Here is a 21,870-nt window from a genome sequence, read left to right on the forward strand (position 1 = left end):
CTTACTACTAAACAAGTTCCTATCAAATTTAGGAAGTTAAACTGTTAGTATGGTGCTAGTGATAGTTACATTGTGAGAGATTCTAGGGGGAAGTTCCTCAGTATGCATCAAGAGTTTTAAGATTTTTTTTTTTAATTTACTCATGAGAGACACAGAGACAGAGGCAGAGACACAGGCAGAGGGAGAAGCAGGCTCCATGCAGGGAGCCCGACGTGGGACTCAATCCCAGGTCTTCAGGATCACGCCCTGGACTGAAGGCGGCGCTAAACCACTGAGCCACCTGGGCTTCCCTGCATCCAGTTTTAAGCATTTTTTTTCTTTGATTTCACCACTAGAAATGTATGCAAAGGGAATAATCACATGTAAATGTTAATGTATGTTCAAAGATGTTCACTTTGGCTTTGTTTATAGTAGGAAATGAATTAAATTGTGGTATTATTGACTGAGTTATTTAGGGAGCAAAAGACCAAAATGTTTATAACCTATTTCAGATGTTCAGAAGGAGAAATGTACACACCAAACTGTGCAAACATGAAAGCCATGGATAGATGTTAACAATGGCAAATCTGAGCAAAGGGTATTCCTTGTACTATTTGTAGTTTAGTTTGCAACTTTTTGAATTTTATATCTGTATTTTGAAGTGATCTCCAAATAGAAAGTTTGGTAATTATGTGCTTCTAAAAAATGTGGGGCTTTATTCAGATTACATATTTGTTAATTAACTGGTATTAGACCAGTTCTGTGGTTGTTTATTCAGAACTGAGAGAGTTCAAACTTTGGGAAGATGATTTGAAACTTAGTTATATTCATTGTTAAAAGAATGGAGGGATTTTGATGCTCATGAATCCTCTTTGCCAAAAAATATTTCCCAAAGATCTGGTATAAATCTGTAGTCAGGCATCTTTGTTGCAATGATTCTGCTTTAATCAATAAATTTTACTATATTTTTAAGTTAAATTTTTCCTAAAATGGATGTGTCGTACAGAAGCTTTTATTCTTAACTAGATTTTCCTTCTTCTGTCTCTGATGCTTTTAGTGGTTGCTCATGCTAACTTCTTTGTGAATTTATCAGATATCATGGTTCTATGAGACAAGAAATCAAAAAATTTTTCCCTGGTATCATCTTTCACTAAAGGGATTTTCTGAAGCATTCTTTTACCTTTCTTTGTTTTTGTTCTTACTAACTTTTTAATTATAGAACAAAAGATAACATGTATCAATATATATGAAAATGTTGATGTTAACATTTTTGAGACCCACTGAGAGACTTCAACTTTCATCCCATTTTCAAAAGATCCCTAGCCCTCAGACCTGCTCTGTCTAGAAATTACTCCCACGAAGGTACAAATTTCTGGTCCTCCAGCATGTAAAAACGGATTCTGGATGCCATTCATTCAACTAAGTTTAACCTGTCTAGTCTCCTGATTTTATGTTGTGAAAATTCTAACTTTGAGGTACCTAGTGACAATGAGTGATAATACAGCACTAACAAAATGAAAGGAAAAGATAATGGGGGGTGGGGGGCGTGGTGAAAATGAGGGGGAGAGAGAAATAGTTTGATTAGAGAGAGCAAGGGGCTGATGAAGACATGAGGCTGACCGGAGGGTAGTTTCCACAACAAAGTGCTCCAGAGCTGTCTCCCTGGGATCTTGGGGTCTTGAGCATCATTTTCCTTAATATGATGGCTTCTCCTCACCAGGCTTAGTTTCTGCTTTCACTCAACTCTGGAGACCACCAGGAGACTCCTCATTTCACTTTCCTCCTTTTGAGAATGGTGGCCTACTTTCATTCAGTAGGCTGGATTAAAAGCCCCAAATATTCCTACAAATATTTTTCTATACCTCATCTGTTGCAATACAATATTTTGAGACTCTAGTTTATTGGATCTGATAAAATGAACTCTATATTGACATTTTGTCCAATTTTATCTTGTTTGCTTTTAAAATTATATATCCGTAAATTTAATGAATCATTCTTTTCGTTACACATTTTTAGCTTATATAATAACAAATACGAATATCTTTAGAACATAAAAGAACTTATAACTCTTCATGTGCACTTAGAAAAATGATTTTTTTTTTTAAAGATTCTAGCATCATTATTAAATAGTAACAGAAGCTGCCAGCTTGACAGTTACTTCTTTTCATGGAATTCACTAGAGCTTACTGACATCATCCAGACTGGAAGGCATGGTCTCTCTGCCAATATCAGACAAGATGTAATATTCAAGGAATATGTTCTTTTTTTACAGTTTTTTTCATGTCTACGTAAATGCAGTTCTTTCCATTTTCTTTTACTCCTGGCACATGGTAATGTTTAAGTCCATGTATATGTGTTTTACCCATTATCTAGAGCTTTGTATTCATTTTAGCACTTTTCTCCATCCCTTAGTGGGGCAGCAAGGGAACTTGTAAGGTTATTTATATTGTAGCCTAAAAGCTCTTAACTTTTGTAAGCTTTGAGGCTTATTGGTCTTTTTGTTCCTGGTCTCTGGCAGTGTCTTGCAGTCTCTGGCAGCCTCTGGCTCAAGGTAGAGATTGAATATATTCTTGTTGCATCAAGTTGACTAAAACTGTATCTTCTACCATTTAGATTTTATAGGGTCCCACTTGTAGTTCTCCAAATATAATCTGAAACTATTAACCAAATTCACGCTGGTCTGGTCGCTGCCCTTCTGCTGAACCAAATGTCTCATGTTGTCTTTATTGTAACAACTCGCTATGAAAACATACAGACTCCTTCTGCTTTTCCTTAGATCCTCATGTGTGTTTGATTTCGGGTTGTTTGCTGTCTTACTAACAGGGCTGTGTTAGACTTCAGTACTTGTTTTATACTGTGTTATATGATCAGAAGGAACATCTGTTTCTGTGTGTATTTTAAGTTTAAAAGCTTAGGTCTTAGATTTTATTGTCTTTGATTATCTGTCTTTAATATATAGTAACTCCCACACAAGGGTAGATCCTATTATATTTGGTAGTTTTTCCTGCTCTCCCTTTAAACATAAAAGTTGTTGCCTGGGTTTTTCCTCAACCATGACTTTTTCTTTTAGTCTTTTACCTGTTATCTTTCCTGCTATACCAGCTGGCCAGTACTTTACTATTTACAAGCATATTTTCTTCAGCCATTATTTGCTTGATCTGCTAACATAGCTGTTCATCACTTGTAATTTAGTCCCATTACAAATGTAAGCATTCCAGCCTCTACTTACAGCTGTGATATTATAGACTAAGGCCATATTTTATTTTGTCTGAGGTTTCTATTAAATTTTAGTTTGTTCCCAGTCATTCATTTGTCTTGAAATCGTATCCATAATATGTAAGGTAAGCAACATATCTATAATAATTCACAGAGATATCATGAGAAATAATAATCTTATGTCTCTTTTCCCTTCCTTTTTATCACAAATGTTTCTACTTCCTGTAACAATCCCCTTACCAAGCAGTGCACGTAAAGAGGAATACTTCTGTGTTGAACTGAGTTAGAAAACATAGCACTCTGCTTCCTTTTTATCACAAAAATTTCTACTTCCTGTAACAATCCCCTTACCAAGCAGTGCATGTAGTACTTCTTTGTTGAACTGAATTAGAAAACATAGCACTCTGCCCCATGTGTGTATTTTTAGATTTTTACCTAGTTTCCAGGTGATTGTGAAATGTCTACATTTAAAAACCACTAATTTTTGTTTTTTGTCCCAAATTGATAGATGTTTTGTCCCCTAGACACCTTCTTGAACTTCATAGCATAAATTAGGGAACTAATATGGAATGGACCTTAATCTTAGTACAGTTTAATGGTAGTTTAATTCTTATTGTGCTTGGGAGAACTGAGGGAATTGGAGATCTAATTCTAGACTTTATTTTGTATGGTGCACATTAAATCTTTCTGTACTTTATTTTCTTTCTCAGTTCACTAAGAAGGTAATTAAAAATGTAATGAATGAGGAGCTATGTTTAAGGGCTGAGTTTGAACAAAGGAGGGATCCAACATATCACATATCCTATCTCTGAAGGGTGGAAATGCCTAATCCAGAACAATAATAATAATAATCTTAAAAAATTTATATCAATTATGCTATCACATCTTGTCAGAGTGAAGTTGAATTCCATAAACTAAGTTTATAAGAATTACTTAAGGGAAAGAATATTGATTGTACAGCTTATTCTCATGTTAACATTGATCTGATTTTAGATTATGAGTAGCTTGTTTATTTCTTTGATTTGCATTGAAGCTTGGACTACTTATATATTCATTTTAAAGTAATGAAATTGGGGGCGCCTGGGTGGCTCAGACAGTTGAGCATTCAACTCTTGATCTCGGCTCAGGTCTTGATCGCGTGGTCGTGAGTTCAAGCCCCACATTGGGCTCTGTGCTGGGCATGGAGCCTACTTAAATACATACATACATACTTATGTACATAAATTATAAAATAATGAAATTATATGCATATTGATCTCTTTTAAATGTGTCCGTTTATTTCTATAGTATATAAAAGTATGGAGGGGTCCTCAAGATGAAGTTATGCTGTTACAAATAATAAATTTGGTTTTGTTGGAGCACCCGGGTGGCTCAGTCTGTTAAGTGTTTGCCTTCAGCTCAGGTCGTGATCCTTGGGCCCTGGGATCAAGCCCCACATCGGCTCCCTGCTCAGTGGGAAGTCTGCTTCTCTGTCTCCCTCTGCCCCTCATTCCTGCTAATGCTCTCTCTCTGAAATAATAAAATCTTAAAAAAATATTTTGGTTTTGTTAATATAAGTAAAGCCATATGTTTAAAAATATTTGAAGTCATGTTTAAAAATATTTGAATTTAAAACTAATATAGTGTTACAGATCAGTTATACCTCAACTAAAAAAAAATTGATATCTGTAATTATAGCCATTAACGTTTAAGTGTTTATTCTTTCCCCAAAAGACATATTGCATGTATTATTTAATTTTTACAACAGTCCTATGAGCCCTATTTTATAGTGAGGAAGCTGAAAAGACCTTAAATAATAACTTTACTAATGTCACAAACTAGTAAAAGTGGGATTCAAACTCAGATGTGTAACTCCAAAGCGCATGTATTTATCTACTCTGCTGTACTGCTTCTCTATATAAGCACATACTACTCTACTAGAGTTAACTATTGTTTTATGTACTTAGCTGTTTTCTTCCTATGTATCCACACATGCTAAATATAAATATTCTTCCAAGAAAAATTTCCCAATAGACATAAATAAGTGTAGTTGTTCAATATTAACACTAAGCTTTCAGATAAGGCTTCTGTTTTGTTTGTGTGTGTGTGTGTGTGTGTATGTGTGTTTAGGAAGATTAGAGGGAGGTTAGACTATAGAATGTCTTCAGGTTTTTTATTCCATTACTATTCAACGTGTCATTGCCCTAGACTTGAGTTGGAACTGAGTTTAAGAAACATTTTTTATTTTTATTATTTTTTAAAGATTTTATTTATTCATGAGAGACAGAGAGAGAGGGAGAAGCTTAGGCTCCCTGCAAAGAGCAGGATGCAGGACTTGATCCGGGGCCCCAGGATCACAACTTGAGCCAAAGGCAGATGCTCAACCACTGAGCCACCCAGGCGTCCCAAGAAACATTTTTAAAACAAACTCCAAGGATAATTCATGATTATATGCATCTAAATTGATTTTTATGATTTTAACGTGGCAGATATAGTGACTTCAGGGCTCCCTCTTGTGGACCATTAGAGCAAGTGGTGATTAATCTCAAGATCCAAGGACTTTTCTGTTAAAAACCTCCTTTGTCTAATAACTAAGGAACAGTAACATTCTTTGCCATGCAACTTGGATGATAGAGAGTCTGGGACTGTCAGGGGATACTTATTAGCTCAACATATGTGATCCTCCCAGCCCTTTTGTTCCTTAGCCTGTTGCTTGTATTTCTTTACTTTCTAATATTAGGGGAAAACATTGCTTCTAAATTTGCCTGCTATCATTCATTCATTTATTTCCTTCCTTCCTTCCTTCCTTCCTTCCTTCCTTCCTTCCTTCCTTCCTTCCTTTTCTCTTTTCTCTTTTCTCTTTTCTCTTTTCTCTTTTCTCTTTTTCTTTTCCTTGGAGAATCTTAAGAATGGATGAATGGAAGTAATTCCCATGATCTTTAAGTAACAACACTCATTTAGTTTTTTGGAGGCTGATTAGTTTGCTCATGGTCACATAGTGAGGTAATGTGGTATTTTAGAAGAGAACCAGCAGAGCTAACAACTCTTTAATAGTAACTTGATTAATTCAGTGAGCCCTGTTGGCTTTCTAAGCTGGATTGGAATGTAGGTAACCATGTAAACTAGAGCAAGCCAGGGACTTAAAATAAATAGTCCTAGCCTGGTGAAAGCTGGGCTTTAATAAAGGCAATTTTAATCTATTGTGTATTATGCTGTGAAATAAATAGTGGTGTGCCTCAAGGTACAGAACGAGCTAATGATGGCATTGGTAATAGGGTCAGATTTTATGTAATATGGTCAGAGGGTGAGCTTTTTAGTAATTGTCAGAATGAAGGGTACTAATCAAATTCTCACAGTCATTCATTCCTGTTTCGAAAGTTCCCCATGTAAGCTTTTTTATATATCCCTAAATGATAATGACTTACTCAATTTGATATCCTTGTTTTCTCTGTAGTGTTCTTTTCTTGTTTCAGGATAAGAATTTTACTTCTAATCATTATAGGGAATCCATTTGTGTACATATGTATGTGTAAGGGGGAAGAATGGGTGGGAAGCAAATCTGACAAAACTAAAAATTTCCATCTTAAAATGATCTCATCATGCTTCATCCTTGATTTATAGTCACTGATCCCTTTTCTTAGATCATATTTTGGAAGCTATTCTAGGAGAGTTCTGGAAGTCTCTCTAATTTTCTTTTAGAAGACTTATTCTCCAGTTTGGTAGTGTGTTTTAGAAGCCATTGAAATGTGCTCCTATGTGCGTGTTCTACTTCCTATGTGCTTGTTCTACACAGCTAGGATGTGTGCAAATATGTAGTTATAAGAATGTTACAGAATTTTAAGAAAAATAAGAGTTGGAAACAGCCTAAAAGCAAAAGGATTAAGGAATTATGATAATTTCATATTTTAGAATAATACATAGCTATTAAAAATGATGTTCTTGTGTTTATTGACTTGGAAAGATGTTCATGAATTTGTAAGAAGAAAATTACTATGAATTGTCTTGGATTAAAAAACTATATATACACATACATATAGAAAATAATACATAGAAAAATATCTGGAGTGCCAGTTACCATTGGTGGTTTCTGTACAGCAAAGTCCTCCCATGCAGATTCTCCCCATTTTCAACTTTGTTGAGCAGAAGAGGCAGTTTAGGGCAGCTACTCCCAGAAAGGACCAAGAAAAAGATATCTTTTAGAAGAAAGTGGCATATGTCACTCAGAATGACAGGGTAGGAAGATTGAGAGGCTTCTCTATCAAAATAACTACTAAACTAGAGAAAAAGACCAGGGTCTACTATTTCAGGACTCTGGATCCTGATTGGACACTCACAACAACCTTGAGAGTACTTGATGAAGGGAGAGGCTGCTGTTTGGTAGTTCATGCACAAACCAGTGACCATTACCCATCCCTTGGCCCCTTAGCCTATGGAGACAGTGGCCTATGTTCTTGGATGGGCTTGCTGAAGCCAGATGGGCACTGGGGACATTGTTTTCCAAAACTTTGTAGTTGCATGTTGAAGTCGGTTTTTCAGATCTCTGAGTGATAGGCACAGACATTTGCCTTTGTTTCAGCCCTTCAGCTGCAGAGATTTCACTTAACAGTGTTTACTGGAAGATTTAAAGAATCTTTTCTTCCCTCCCATCTCCCCTTTTGGAGCCACACATTTAAGGAAATCTGTGTTGAGTCACTGTGTTAGCTGACTGCAGAGATAATGGGTTAGGAACTTCAGTGACCACACGCAAGGAACACAAAACAGCAAATAGATAGGCAAAGGTGAAAATAGTCTGGAAAAGTAAAAACAGATGGCTTCAGCCCACAACAAGCAAAAGTAAGCTGTACTGGAGGAGTGAGAGATTAGATTTCCAGTTACTCCAGTGTAATAATAGTCAGAATATCCACTTCTCAAAAAAAAATATATAAAACATACAAAAAAATCAGAAAGTATGGTGCATACATGCAATAAGAGAATTTCACAGTAGCCATCCCTGAGGAAGTCCAGATATTGGAATTGCTAGTCAAAGTTGTTAAATCAAGTGCTATAAATGCATAAAGCAAACCATGGACATAGAACTAAAGGAAATCGGGACAAAATTCTATGAACAAAACTAGAATCTAAATAGATAAAAATTACAAAAAGGAACCAAACAAATTTTGAGGCTATAAAGTATAACTGAAATGAAAAATTCAATAGAGGGATTCAACAGCAGATTTGAGTAGGCAGAAGGATCAGTGGACTTGAAGATAAGACCATAGGAATGATTCAGACCCAAGAGACAGAAAGAAAAAAGAATGAAGAAAAATGAACAGAGCCCAATAAACTGGTGGAGGACCATCATGTGTACCAATATATGAGTATATGAGTCATAGGAGTCCCAGCAGGAGGACGAAGAAAGAAAAGGGCAGAAAAAAGTATTTGAAGACATAAAAGTGGAAAACTTCCCAAATATGATGAAGACATGAATATACACACCTAAGCTCAGTGACCTCCAAACAAGATAAACTCAGGGGATCCCTGGATGGCTCAGCGGTTTAGCGCCTGCCTTCAGCCCAGGGCGTGACCCTGGGGACCTGGGATCAAGTCCCACGTCGGGCTCCCTGCATGGAGCCTGCTTCTCCCTCTGCCTGTGTCTCTGCCTCTCTCTCTGTATCTCTCATGAATAAATAAATAAAATCTTAAGAAAAAAAAAAAAAGGAAACTCAGAGTTCCACACTGATCCATAATATAGTCAAACTGTTGAAACCCAAAAACAGAATTTTGAAAGCAGCAAAAGTGAAGTAATTTGTCATAACAGGGAATCCTCAATAAAATTAACAACTGATTTCCCAATATAGAAACCTGGGAGTCTAGAAGCCGGTAAGATGATGTATTTGGAATCCTGAAGGAGGAGGGGCTATCCACCAAGAATTCTATATCTGACAAAACTGTCCTTCATGAATGAAGAGGAGATAAATACATTTCCAGACAAAAGTTGAGGAAGTTCATTTGCAGTAGACCTGTTCTACAAGAAATGCTAGAGGCAGTCCTTCAAGATGAAATGAAAGGACATTAGAGAATAATCTGAAACTGTAAGAAGAAATAAAGAACACTGGCAAGGGTGACCACATAGGAAATATAAAAACAGTATTATTGTACTCTGGTTTGTACGTACACAATATATAAAGATGCAGTCTGTGACAATAACAAGGGAAGAATTGGAGAGTATGGGAGTGTAGTCTTTGTACAATAAGTTGGTATTATGCAAACTATGTTGTTATAGTTGAAGATGTTAATTGTAACATCCAAGCCAAGGTGACTGCTATGTAACTAAAAAAATGTACAAAGAAGGAAAGAAGAGGGAATCAAAATGGTACACTACAAAAAAATTAGCTAAGTGAAAAGCAATAATTAAGGAACGAAAAACATATAAAACATACCCAAAATAATAGCAAAATGGCAGAAGTAAATCCTTCTTTATCAGTAATCACCTTAAATATAAATAGATTAAATTCTTCTACTTAAAAGCAGAGATTGGCAGACTTGAATTTTAAAAACCCCACAGTGTCCATCTAGATGCTGTATAGAAGGGACTAATTTTAGGTATAAAGAAATAAAGATGTTGAAAATAAAAGGAGGGGAGTGATACTGCATTGCATGATGAAGGAGTAACCAAAAGAGCTAGATGGGTTTATTATGATCACACAAAGTAGACTTGAAATAAAAGATTACAAGAGATAAAGGACACTCACTGTACATTGATAAATATACAGGAAGATATACATTTATAAATTATAAACATATATACATTTAACCAGAGAACCCTAAAATATGTGAAGCACAAATTGACAGAATTGAAGGGAGAGTAGGAGAATTTTACAGTAATAGGGACTTTATTTTTTTAATTGGAGTTCAATAATGGGGACTTTAATACACATTTTCAATAATGAGTAGAACAGTGAGACAGATTAGTAAGGAATTAAAGGACCTGAACAGCACTATAATCCAGTCAGACCTATTAGATACATACAGAACTCCTAATAGCAAAATACATGTTCTTAAATGCACAGAGAACATTTTGCAAAACAGGCCATATGTTAGGCCATAAAAGAAGTCTTAATAAACTTTTTTTTAAGGGGCTTACTCGGAAGTATAAAGTTAAATATTTTACTTGCCTTGTCTGGTCTGTGATCAGGGTTGAACAGGGTTAGATGCACTCCCCCCTGGGCCCAATTATAGAAATAGCAGAAACATGTTTGTAAGAAGCAGTCTGTGTCTTTGGCAGAAAAGGAGAGAGCTATTTGGGTAGGAAAGTGAAGAGGACCCGTTGCCCTCTCCTAAGACTTCACTTCTATCCCTACTAAGAGTGTGGTGTAGGGGTGCCTGGCTGGCTCAGTTGACCCTTGATCTCGGGGTTGTTAGTTTGAGCTCCATGTTGGGTGTAAGATTCCTTAAAATCTTTAAAAAAAAAAATTGGTGTAGAGGGTTAGCCCAGGAGAATTTAGCTCATTCGGTAATGACTTGTTAAAAAACAAACAACCCCCCCAAAAAAACTAGCCCATCAGGTCATTGAATTATGCAGAGCAGTAGATGAGAACAGTAGAACTCAACAATGATTAAAGAGTGGCTCACACACACACACAAAAGTTGCCTATAAACTGATGAAAATTGTGACTGAGTTTTCTATCACTCACTTAAAAATTTAAATGAAGCAATAGCTTCACTGTAAAGCATAAATTGAAGAACTCAGGGACTAGTTGTTCCTTGAGGTAGGTAATAGAGATAAATTGTTTTTGAGCTACGTTGCCTTCATGAGCCCTTCTTGAGGAAACTGCTAAAGGATGAACCTAAGCAAACAAAAGGTAAAAGTGTGGGTTGGAATGAAGGAGAAAGTGTATGCTGCTAACATCGGGAAAGGAAAAGAGAGAAAGTAGGATATAGAGTAGATTCCTCATGTGTGGTAAAGGATTAAAGGACGATGTTGTAAGCTGACAAATCAAGAAGCGGGAACATAAGTGTATTTACAAAATGAAGGTATCTTTTCAAATTGTAAAATTGTAGCAGTGCTCTTCAGTAAAGGACTGGTTCAGAAGATTATGGTTCATCCATATTATGGAATATTTGACAGCCTCATGAAAGTATGAGGAAGGTCTCTAAGTACTGGTAGGGAAGGAGCTCCCAGATAAATTAAAAAGCAAGGTGCAGAACATATAATGGAATATGCTGCCATTTATGTGAAAGAAGTAGAAAAATGGTGTATGGTGATTTCATTTATTTGACCAAAAACTCAGGAAAGATACACAGGAAACTTTAAGAAAAAGCTCATCATTTTAGGGGAGGGCTTGGGAAGTAGTTGGATGGATGACTGGCTAGGGGTTAGGTTTTTCACTGTATTCTTTTGTCCCCTTTGCCTTCTTTCCCTCCTTCCTCCTTGAATTCCTTCCCTGCTTCTCGTCCCATCTTGCTTCCTTTTCATTTTTGAGACATGTGAACAATTGCATATTCAGTAACTAGTCTAATAGAAAAATCAAATTCTCTTCCTCCCTCTCCCACATTCTGGTCCTATATGAAGTCTTAAAGCTTTGGGGTAGTTTTAGCTACTGTCTCTGCAGGGTCTTATGGAATTTCCAGGCTTTCCACAATGTAATATTCTTGAGTAATCTTCCCCAGGCCTTCTAGGTAGAGAAAGCACTTTTCTGTGCATGATTTGCTGCTTCATCTGGACAGGTTCTCTGTCCTTTCTCAAGTTGTCTGTGAAATAATCAGTACTTGTTAAGGCTGATTCTATCATTAAATGATGCTCTCTTTCTGATCCTCTGAGTAGCTTATTTATGGGGTTAGTCTTGCTGGATGCCACTGGGCCCCCATGAGTGAGCATTTCCCCTTGAGTCAGTATGTAATACTCATTCTCAGCTTCATATGATCAAACCAGAACTCTGGATAATGTGTACCAATTTCAGAACTCTGTGAAACAGGAAGACATGAATTATGTTTTTTGTTTTGTTTTAATTAAGAAAAATGAGACATCACGAGGTTGTGACTTGTCAGAAATTAGGAGTAAAGCAGGAGGATACAGCTGTGATCTTGTGAATAGGCCTCCGGCTCCCAGACTGCCAGATGTCTTAACCGTTGACAGTGTGAATCCTGCCATGTTGATAGGAGGACTTAGCATAGTGCATTGTGTTAGTGGGGTTTTCCCCTCAGATGAGACTCATTTATTTTTTGGTCCTTCTGCAGCTATCTTCCCAAAGAGATTCTCACATTTATTTCCAGGGTGCATGTATTTAGATTTATAATTTGAAAGCAGTGATGCTACTATCATTAGTGTGTACGTGCATGCACACACATGCACATAGTGGTGCAATGTAATTAATTGCCAGTGATAAAACTATGGCCTTTTGTGTGTGATTTAAGATAAATTGAAGGGAATGCTCATGAAGTCATGCTCATGACCTTGAACTCTTTTAGATTATTTTTCCATAATGAATAGAATATATGTATTCTGCAACATTTTCTAGAATTTTTTAAATGCTTTGGCTCTCACAGATTAATTGTATTTCATTTCTACTTTGGTGTCTAAGATTATATTTGTAAAATGGGGGTGATAATCTTGTCATCTTCATATCATTCTGATTACAGAACGGGATAGTTGACATGAATGCTCTTTCGTAAAACTGTAAGGTGCCTTATAAAAACAGAGATGGTGGTGCTAGTATTTAATTAGATCTCATCTGCTCCCTATGTATTTGTCCATTCAACTCTGTCCCTTCCAGATTCACTTGTTTCTAAGAAAGAATAGGACTAGAAGGATCATATTAGACATAAGTTCTTGTACATTAGCTTTTCCCTCTGTTTCTTTTTCTGTATGCTTCCATCTAAATAAAGACAATTTTGAATAATTTTATACACAAAACTTTTACAATTAATAAACAATACTGTAGAGATGGAATAAAACTTAGGAGTAATAGTATGGACACAGGCTTTGTAAACAGTTCTATGTTTTAAAATCCCCTTGCATCCTATATTGGCTCTGTAACCATGGGCAAGTTCTTTAATCTCTTATAGATTCAGTATTTTCATATGTAAAGTGAAGGATAATATTTATCTTTTGAGATTCTTGGGGACTAAGTGAGGTACTTTTTGCAAAGCAATTGGGAACATTGTTTTCACAGAATTTAATCTTCCCTCATTTCCTTAAACTTACTAATTCTAGTTCAATTATCACTTGATATTACTTACTATTTTGATTCCAATCCTTTTAATGTAAGTTAGAGATCAAAAATTTAAGTCCACAATTGTTCTAGATACTTTCTATTTTATTTTTTAAAGGTTTTATTTATTTATTCATGAGAGACACAGGCAGAGGGAGAAGCAGGCTCCCTCTGGGGAGCCCAATGTGGGACTCAATCCCAGGACCCCGGAATCAGGACTTGAGCCAAAGGCAGACGCTTAACCACTGAGCGCCCCCGATACTTTCTATTTTAGATTGACTAGAATGAAAAGTGAGTACGTTATGAAAAATGTACATAACAGTGTCCCTTATTCATTTATTTCTGATTTATGTGAGTATATGGGAATCTGAAAACTCATCAGATATTTCAAAAGTAGGATACACTTATTCAGTATATTTTTCACATATCTACTGTTATTAGGCTTTGGAATAAAGAGATGGGGAAAAAGGTAGCTCTTGGCTACATTGGATGTCATCATATATTGAAGGAGACAGGTAAATACATTATAATCGAGTATCAGAAGTAGTCTGATAGGGATCTGCACAGGGAGCTTTGAGAACCCAGAGGAGGTACCTCCCATTTCTCCTACATGGGGAGGGTGTAGGCAGATGTTCAGGTAGTGCCTCCCAGGGAAGGTGACACCTGAGTCAAATCTGGAGAGAGCTAGAACCTGGAACATGAAGCCTTTCCTTCCAGACTAAGGACATGGAGTTCATTTTGAGATGATGAGAAACCAGTGAATACTTTTACTTAAAGCAACACTAATATATTGGGAACTTAGGATAATTACCTAGAAGCAAACTTCCAAGCAGTGGCATCAACATCAGTTTTATCATCATCTACATTGCAACCATTTACTTAAAACCTGTTATGTATCCAACTCATGTATACATTATCTCATTTAATCCAGCACCCTTTGAATTAGATATTATTGCCATTATTTTATAGATCAGAAAACCAGAGTACTATAGGTCAATAGAGGAGTTAGTGATGGGATGCACAAGGGAGAATATATTTGATTAACTGCTATTCTACATGGTGATTTTAAGTTAATGGAAGTTAAGATGGGGTGATGAGTTATTGATCCTTAGTCTCCATTTTCATGTGCTTTATATTGTATTTCACTGAATTTAGTTTGATTCTAGAGTTTAAAGACAACATGTGTTCCCTGGGGGATGGCTTTTAACCCAGGTCTGATACTTCATCTGGTACTTAAGGAAACTGGTTTGTTCTAAAACTAGAGGGAAAAATGGACGTTAGACTTGCTCCTTTCTAGAGCTTTTCATCTTATAGGATTTTGTCCCTACCCTTTAGAACTCTTATAGAATAGAAATTACTTAATTCTCTGGTCCATCTCTTTTTCCTCTAAGTAAAATTACCTAAATATTTGAAATAATACCTCATTAGGATTAAACTTGGGACCCAGCTCTTCATTAAGAAGGGTGGTTTGAAAATAGGTTGTCTTTCTGCTTCATAATATGTATACAGATATTCAAGCAATAGAATGAGAGGTGATAATTCTTCAGAGTTTAAAGAAAAAAAGATTAATCCAGCCATACTTCTCATTAGCTTTCTAAGTGCTGTCAAAATTTTTTTGTATATTTTTTATTGGAGTTCGATTTGCCAACGTAAAGCATGACACCCAGTGCTCATCCCGTCAAGTGCCCCCCTCAGTGCTCATCACCAGGTCACCCCATCCCCCTGCCCACCTCCCCTTCCACCACCCCTTGTTCGTTTCCCAGAGTTAGGAGTTTCTCATGTTCTGTCTCCCTCTCTGGTATTTCCCACTCATTTTCTCTCCTTTCCCCTTTATTCCCTTTCACTATTTTTTATATTCCCTGAATAAATGAAACCATATAATGTTTGTCCTACTCTGATTGACTTACTTCACTCAGCATAATCCCCTCCAGTTCCATCCACATCAAAGCAAATGATGGGTATTTGTCGTTTCTAATGGCTGAGTGTAATATTCCATTGTATACATAGACCACATCTTCTTTATCCATTCATCTTTAGATGGACACCGAGGCTCCTTCCACAGTTTGGCTATTATGGACATTGCTGCTATAAACATTGGGTGCAAGTATGTTGGTCTTCAACTGCATCTGTATCTTTGGGGTAAATCCCCAGCAGTGCAATTGCTGGGTCGTAGGCTAGCTCTATTTTTAACTCTTTGAGGAACCTCCACACAGTTTTCCAGAGTGGCTGTACCAGTTCACATTCCCACCAACAGTAGTGCTGTCAAAATTGACCATTTACCCCTTCATTCCTAATTCTTTAATTGAAAATACAAATGAAGTATTTCTTATCTCCTAGAAATGTGGTATAATGATTTATATAACTAGAGAAAGGGGTATTACAACGATAGTGTATGCACAATTTTGACTTGCTGAACTCACCTTTTACTTCTTTTATTTCAGCTCAATCTGAAATTGAAGTTTCTGTGTCTGCAAGGAATATCAGAAGGTTACTAAGTTTCCAGCGTTATCTTAGATCTTCACGCTTTTTTCGTGGTACTACCGTTTCAAATTCTCTAAACATTTTAGATGATGATTATAATGGACAAGCCAAGGTGTGTATTACTTTTTCAAGAAAATATTAGTTTTTGATATGTTTAATGAAGCCTTTTCCCCCCCACATAGTATTGATTTATTAGAACCTTTCTTTGTATGCAAAAATCAGTTAAGCCCATTTTTCAGCTTTTTCCTTTAGGTCATTTGTTCAATTTATAAGCAGGTATTACAGAGTAGGGAAGATTTCTGAAGTAACTAAAATGGTGAAAATGTTTTTATTTATTATAACATTAAGTAACAAGTGAATCAGTAGAACATTATAAGATCACACAGAACCTTAACCCTGGGAAGAATCTTAAGGCTCTTCTGGTCTAATTTCTTTATTCAATAGGTAAGGAATCTATGGCCTGAAGAGCATCAGAGACTTGTTTGAGCTCATCCACTGGTTAGAGGGTACAGCGAGCACAGGGTGTTAGGTCGCATGACTTTCATTCAAATGATTTTTCATAGTCCCTTGTATCACTGAGATGCTTTGATGATTTATTTGTATATTTTCTAATTAAACCCAGTGATTGTGAGCATTATTTTCTATTTATATAGTTTAAAAGAAATGTCTTAATGAAGATGGAGCTCAGATGAGCTTTTTTTTTTTTTTGACCAAATGAAGGCTTTTAATAATCTTAGGTTTCCAATACTTTTGAAATTATTTTTTGACTTAATATTTACAGGCCAGATTTTGTTAAGTGTGTGTACAGAGGGCTGAGGCCTTCTTTACAATTACATTAAAGTGAAAAAAAAATTGCTTCCCTGTTTGATGAAAGAAATTAACAGAAGTGTTCATGCTTTCTTTAAATTTTAAAAAGTTTACATGTTCTGCCTTTTAAAATGAGATTATTGATCTATATATGTTTGGTCGTTAACACTATCAAAAATAAACTCTACTAGTAATATATTAGTATTATTTATGTCAATTTATTGATGAATGTGTACAACAGTGACCCTTCCACAGAAGTTTCAGGTTACAAATATATGGCTTAAAAATATAGTCAATTTTGTTTTGAGGTTGTTGTGGGATTTATTTGCTCAACCGAAATATACATTAACTTAAAAATAAGTGTAATAAGTGCTATTAATTATATTATAAGCTTATTTAAATAATAAAAATAAGTGCCTGTAAGTTGGGAGTGTTTTTTTTTAAGACCATGAATAACAAGTAATTTAAGCGTAGTGTAGCATTGATGTCAGGTGCCTGGGTTCTATAATCAAACCACCTGGTTGTAGATCCCAGCTCTATTATTTTCTAGCTGCTCTGGTTAGTCACTTTTAGCCTGTTTCCCCATCTGTAAATGAGGATTGAAAACAATGCCTACTTCACAGTGTTGTTATGAATAGTAAAAGTGAACAAGCATAGGAAGTACTCAGCTATTATAACTTATTTTTACCGAATTTTTAAAATCTAGACTCTAGACCATGTCGGGTACAAACCACACTTCCGTGGTGTTAAATTATTATTAAAAATTCTTGAAAAGTTCATAGTAGCATAGTAATAAGTTGAAAGAAACATTAACCTTACCTGTATATTCATTAATTGGAAAAACAAATGTTATTTGATTTTCCAAATGGAAATTGCATTTTGGGCACTTTTTTGGAGCAAGTTGGAAAGGTCATGATTAAAAAGAGAATGATACTTAGCATTTCTTAAATCACTTTCCATTTTCACTAACTTCTCTATGGATTATCTACAAAAGACAGACTGTTACTGAAATTAAATTACAGTAGGAATGTTTGGTTTTCATTTCAGTGTATGCTGGAAAAAGTTGGAAATTGGAATTTTGATATCTTTCTATTTGATAGACTAACAAATGGTAAGTGAAGGATTTAACTTACTCAAATTACTGTGTACTCTAGATTGCTACATTGATGGTACAGCCACTGGTAGGTTCTTACTTTTATTTCCTTGGGTTATGAGCCTTCTGCTGACAGCAGAACATCATTTTGTCCCTTTGTTAGTGACTAATCTATCAACCCAGAGAATCACTCTCATAATTTTATTTTTTCTTAACTCTCAGCAGTAATCAAAAGTTACACTAGTCATTATCACTTGGCCACAAAGATGGCTCCTATTATGGATAACATGAAGTGAAATTGTTACCTCATTGTGTTCTTTCTCTTTCTGTTTTGGTTTCTTTTGGATTGTGGCTATTTACAGTGACATCTTCTGATACTATATTCCAGCTTTGACAGCCACAGATATGTGGTAGATTAATGACATTTTGAGAGCTATCCTTTCTTCTAACTTTGTGGTTCTCAGGCTTTTCTTTCTCTGAACACTTGAGAGAGAGGACATCCTCTGACCAGCAACAATGGTTCCCCCTGACACTGTTTCTTCATGGTTGGATGGGGATGAGCCTGTAGCTTCTTTAAGAGTCTTATCAGAATCTACAGAATATGATAGGTTTGAAAATACCAGGTGATTCTAATCTGTTTATCCTCTCCAGTGTTTTGTTTTGTTTCAGGGGTAGGGATCATGTTTCCTTATTCTCTTTGGGAACAGAAAAAAGATTCCCTTTGGGAATAATTCTTATTTAGGGTAAAAATTTTGGCATAAAATAAAAAATGGTACATGTAGTTCAAGTAGACTTTGTCCTTGTCTAAATTCTTTTTAATAAGTGAAGCAGGTTGAAAGTACACTGAGAAGAAGTTGCCTCAGAGTGTTTAGAATGGAGTAACTATGTAGTTCACTGCTATGTACATTGAAATCACTGGTGGTTTTTTTGTTTTTGTTTTTGTTTTTTTCTTTCTTATTTTACTTTGGAATGAAGCTCATTTCATAAGGAAGCCAAATACGGAAAATGGACAAGCAGATACAACTTTATTCATCTTGAGAATCAATGTGGATCTAGCTCTTTAGTATCACTACATTATTCCCTATAAGCCGTGTGGCCATGTAAGGTGAAAATAGCTTTGTAATCAACTTCTATTTTTTTTTCAACTTCTATTTTTGTCTGTACACTGTTGACAGAAAATAAATTGACTGATTCTAGGCAAAATTTTAAAGACTGTGAACTCTGTCTTATCAGTTTACCTCTCTCCTACTTCCCTGCCTTTTTTTGTTTTTTGTTTTTTTCCTTTTCTATTTCTCTTCCACCTCTCCTTTGCCCTTTGGTGACTGTTCTTTTCCTCTCCCTGCCCCCACCTTAGCATGTCCACACAGAAAATTCTCTAGTATCATTTACACAGTTGTCCTTCCCTTCAGTCTTCCCTTTTTAAAAAATTTAGATAATAACATATCAGGTGACTCTTCTTCTAGATCTGGGAAATTCCTTTTTTTCTAACTTAATATGAATATTACTTCACTTGTTGTCTCCAGATAAATGTAAATAAAACAGTGCCACCCTTAGCAAGTTCAAAGTTTAGCCTTATATAAACTGTAATACATAGCCTATTATTAGTTTACTGGGACACTTGTCACTCATCAAAATAATTGGTTCTCTAAATTTTATTTTTAAAAAGTACATATCCTGCTAGTCAGGGGTCTTGGTGATGAAAGTGCAGTGAGATTGACAGTGTGTGGGATAGGTAGAATAGCCACTAGTTACAGTAGTTAATTTAGCACTTTGCTTTCACTTTAATCACCTCATTACTTTTTTGGAGTTGGCCAAATGGTTTCTTCTTAGGGTTGTTAGGAGTTAGCTACCCACCTGTGATTTTACGGATGGTGATACACATATCCAGTTAAATACAGCTACCCCAAATCACAAAAATTCTATCCATGAGGAGATACTATTGAGAAGCAAATGGGCAGAATAAAAATTTTTTTTAATTTTCATAATTTAATTAGAAGTGCTTTCTTTTTAAAACTGCTTAGCCTGAAATGAATTCTGGATGCCAAGTATATAGGTTTCCTGTCTTGTTTATTGACCTGGTGCTTTCTGTATTTCTTACTCTGGGCAGTTCACCAGATGACCTTGTGGGGAGGGCAGGGTAAAGGCAAAACTCAGTGATTCCTCTTAAGACAAATGGTCCCCAGCTTGCCCACTACAAGAAAGAAATTACTTACCATCTGGTAGGGTATATTTGACATTCTTTTTATAGGAATGAGAGGTTATATGTGAAATAGCAAGATATGGTTTGTCACCCCTGAAATCTACCTGGCATGTGATGTGAGGGACCCTTCTTGCCAGGCCTGTGTCATGGCCTTATTCTTTCACAGTCTAGGTGCCTTTATTTCTTTTTCTTGTCTTATTGCTATGGTATGTACTTTCAGTACAGTGTTGAATACAAGTGTCAAGAGTGGGCATCCTTGTTTTGTTCCTGATCTTAGAGGGAAAGCTTTTAGCTTCCACCATTGAGTACGTTACTTGTGGGTTTGTTGTATTTGGCCCTTTTTTATATTGAGGTACACTCTGTACCTGCTTTGTTGAGAGTTTTTATCATAAGTGGATATTAAATTTTGTCTAAAGGTTTCCCTGCATGTATTGAGATGATTATAGCACTTTTATCCTTTATTTTATTAATGTGATGTATCATGTGATTCATTTGCAGATGTTGAACCATCCTTACATTATGGAATAAAACCCACTTGATTGTAGTGTATGAGCCTTTAAATGTTGTTGAATTTGGTTTGATAACATTTGGTTGAGTATTTCTGCACCTTTGTTCATCAAGAATATTAGACTGTAGTTTTCTTTTTTGTACTGTCTGATTTTGGTGTCAGGGTGATGCTGGCCTCACATAGAAATATTTCTTCCTCTTTAATTTTTTGAAATAGTTTGAGAAGGATAGATACTCTTCTCTAAATGTTTGGTAGAATTCACCTGTGAAGCCTTCTGGTCCTGAACTTTTGTTAGTTGGAGGTTTTTTGATTACCAGTTGGTTTGGTTTCATTGCTAATAATTGGACTGTTGAGATTTCCAATTTCTTTGTGATTCAGTCTTAGAGGATTATATGTGTCTAGGAATTTATCCATTTCTTCTAGGTTGTCCCAATTTGTTGGCAAATGCTTGTTTCATTAGTCGTTAAAATCTATATTGCTGTGGTGTCTCTGGTATCTTCTCCCCTTTCATTTCTGATAGTATTTACTTGAATCTTGTCTCTTCTTTTTCCTGATAAGCCTGACTAAAGGTTTATCAACTTTATTTATCTTTTCAAAGAATCAGCTCTCAGTTTTATTGATCTTTTAAATTATTTTTTAAGTTCTGTTTCATTTATTTCCACTCTGATCTTTATTATTTCCTTCCTTCTAGTTTTGGGCTTTGTTTTTTCCTTTTCTCATTCCTTTAAGTGTAAGTTTAGATTATTTCTTTGATATTTTTCTTAGTGCTTTTGGGAGGCTTTATCATTATAAACTTCCTTTTTCAAAATGCTTTTGCTGTCTCTTATATTTTGAAACATTATATTTTTGTTTTCATTTGACTCAAGGTGTGTGAATTCCTCTTTAATTTTTTTCATTGACCCCTTGGCTGTTAGTTAATGTGTTTATTTTTTTCCAGTTTTTTTTTCTTGTAATCTTCATACTGTTTTGATTTTAAAAAGATGCTTGTTGCTTTGTGTTCTTAAATTTATTGTTTTGTGGCCTAATATGTGATGGAGAATACAGTGTTCTGTATTCACTTCAAAAGAATGTGTATTCTGCTGTTTTTAGATGGAATGTAAGTCCGTCTGGTCTAATGTGTCATTTGAGACCACTATTTTCTTATTGATTTTCTGACTGGAGTGGGGGGTATTAAAGTCCCCTACTAATATTGTATTACTGTCAATTTCTACCTTTATGTCTGTTAATATTTCCTTTATATATTTAGGTGGTCCTATGTTGATTGCATAGATATTTACTATTTCTTTTTATCCTCCTGTTGGATCAGTCCCTTCATCATTATGTAATTCCTTTCTTGTCACTTGTTAAAGTTTTTCTTTTAAAGTCTGTTGTGTCTGATATAAGTATTGCTACCCACACTTTATTTTCATTTCTATTT

General features: G+C 35.5%; 1 protein-coding gene across 3 annotated transcripts in view; it reads left to right on the plus strand.

The window, feature by feature from the left end:
- PDE7A (phosphodiesterase 7A) overlaps window positions 1-21,870 on the plus strand; it is a 115,876-nt gene that overhangs the window by 71,922 nt on the left and 22,084 nt on the right. For all 3 annotated transcript variants that reach the window (XM_077876751.1, XM_077876753.1, XM_077876752.1), the window contains exons 4-5: window positions 15,806-15,957; window positions 17,700-17,763. In XM_077876751.1, the coding sequence (XP_077732877.1) occupies window positions 15,806-15,957; window positions 17,700-17,763 (216 nt within the window). The remainder of the gene's footprint in view (window positions 1-15,805; window positions 15,958-17,699; window positions 17,764-21,870) is intronic.

This window comes from Canis aureus, chromosome 28 (genome assembly GCF_053574225.1).
Source record: "Canis aureus isolate CA01 chromosome 28, VMU_Caureus_v.1.0, whole genome shotgun sequence".
Taxonomy (NCBI): domain Eukaryota; kingdom Metazoa; phylum Chordata; class Mammalia; order Carnivora; family Canidae; genus Canis; species Canis aureus.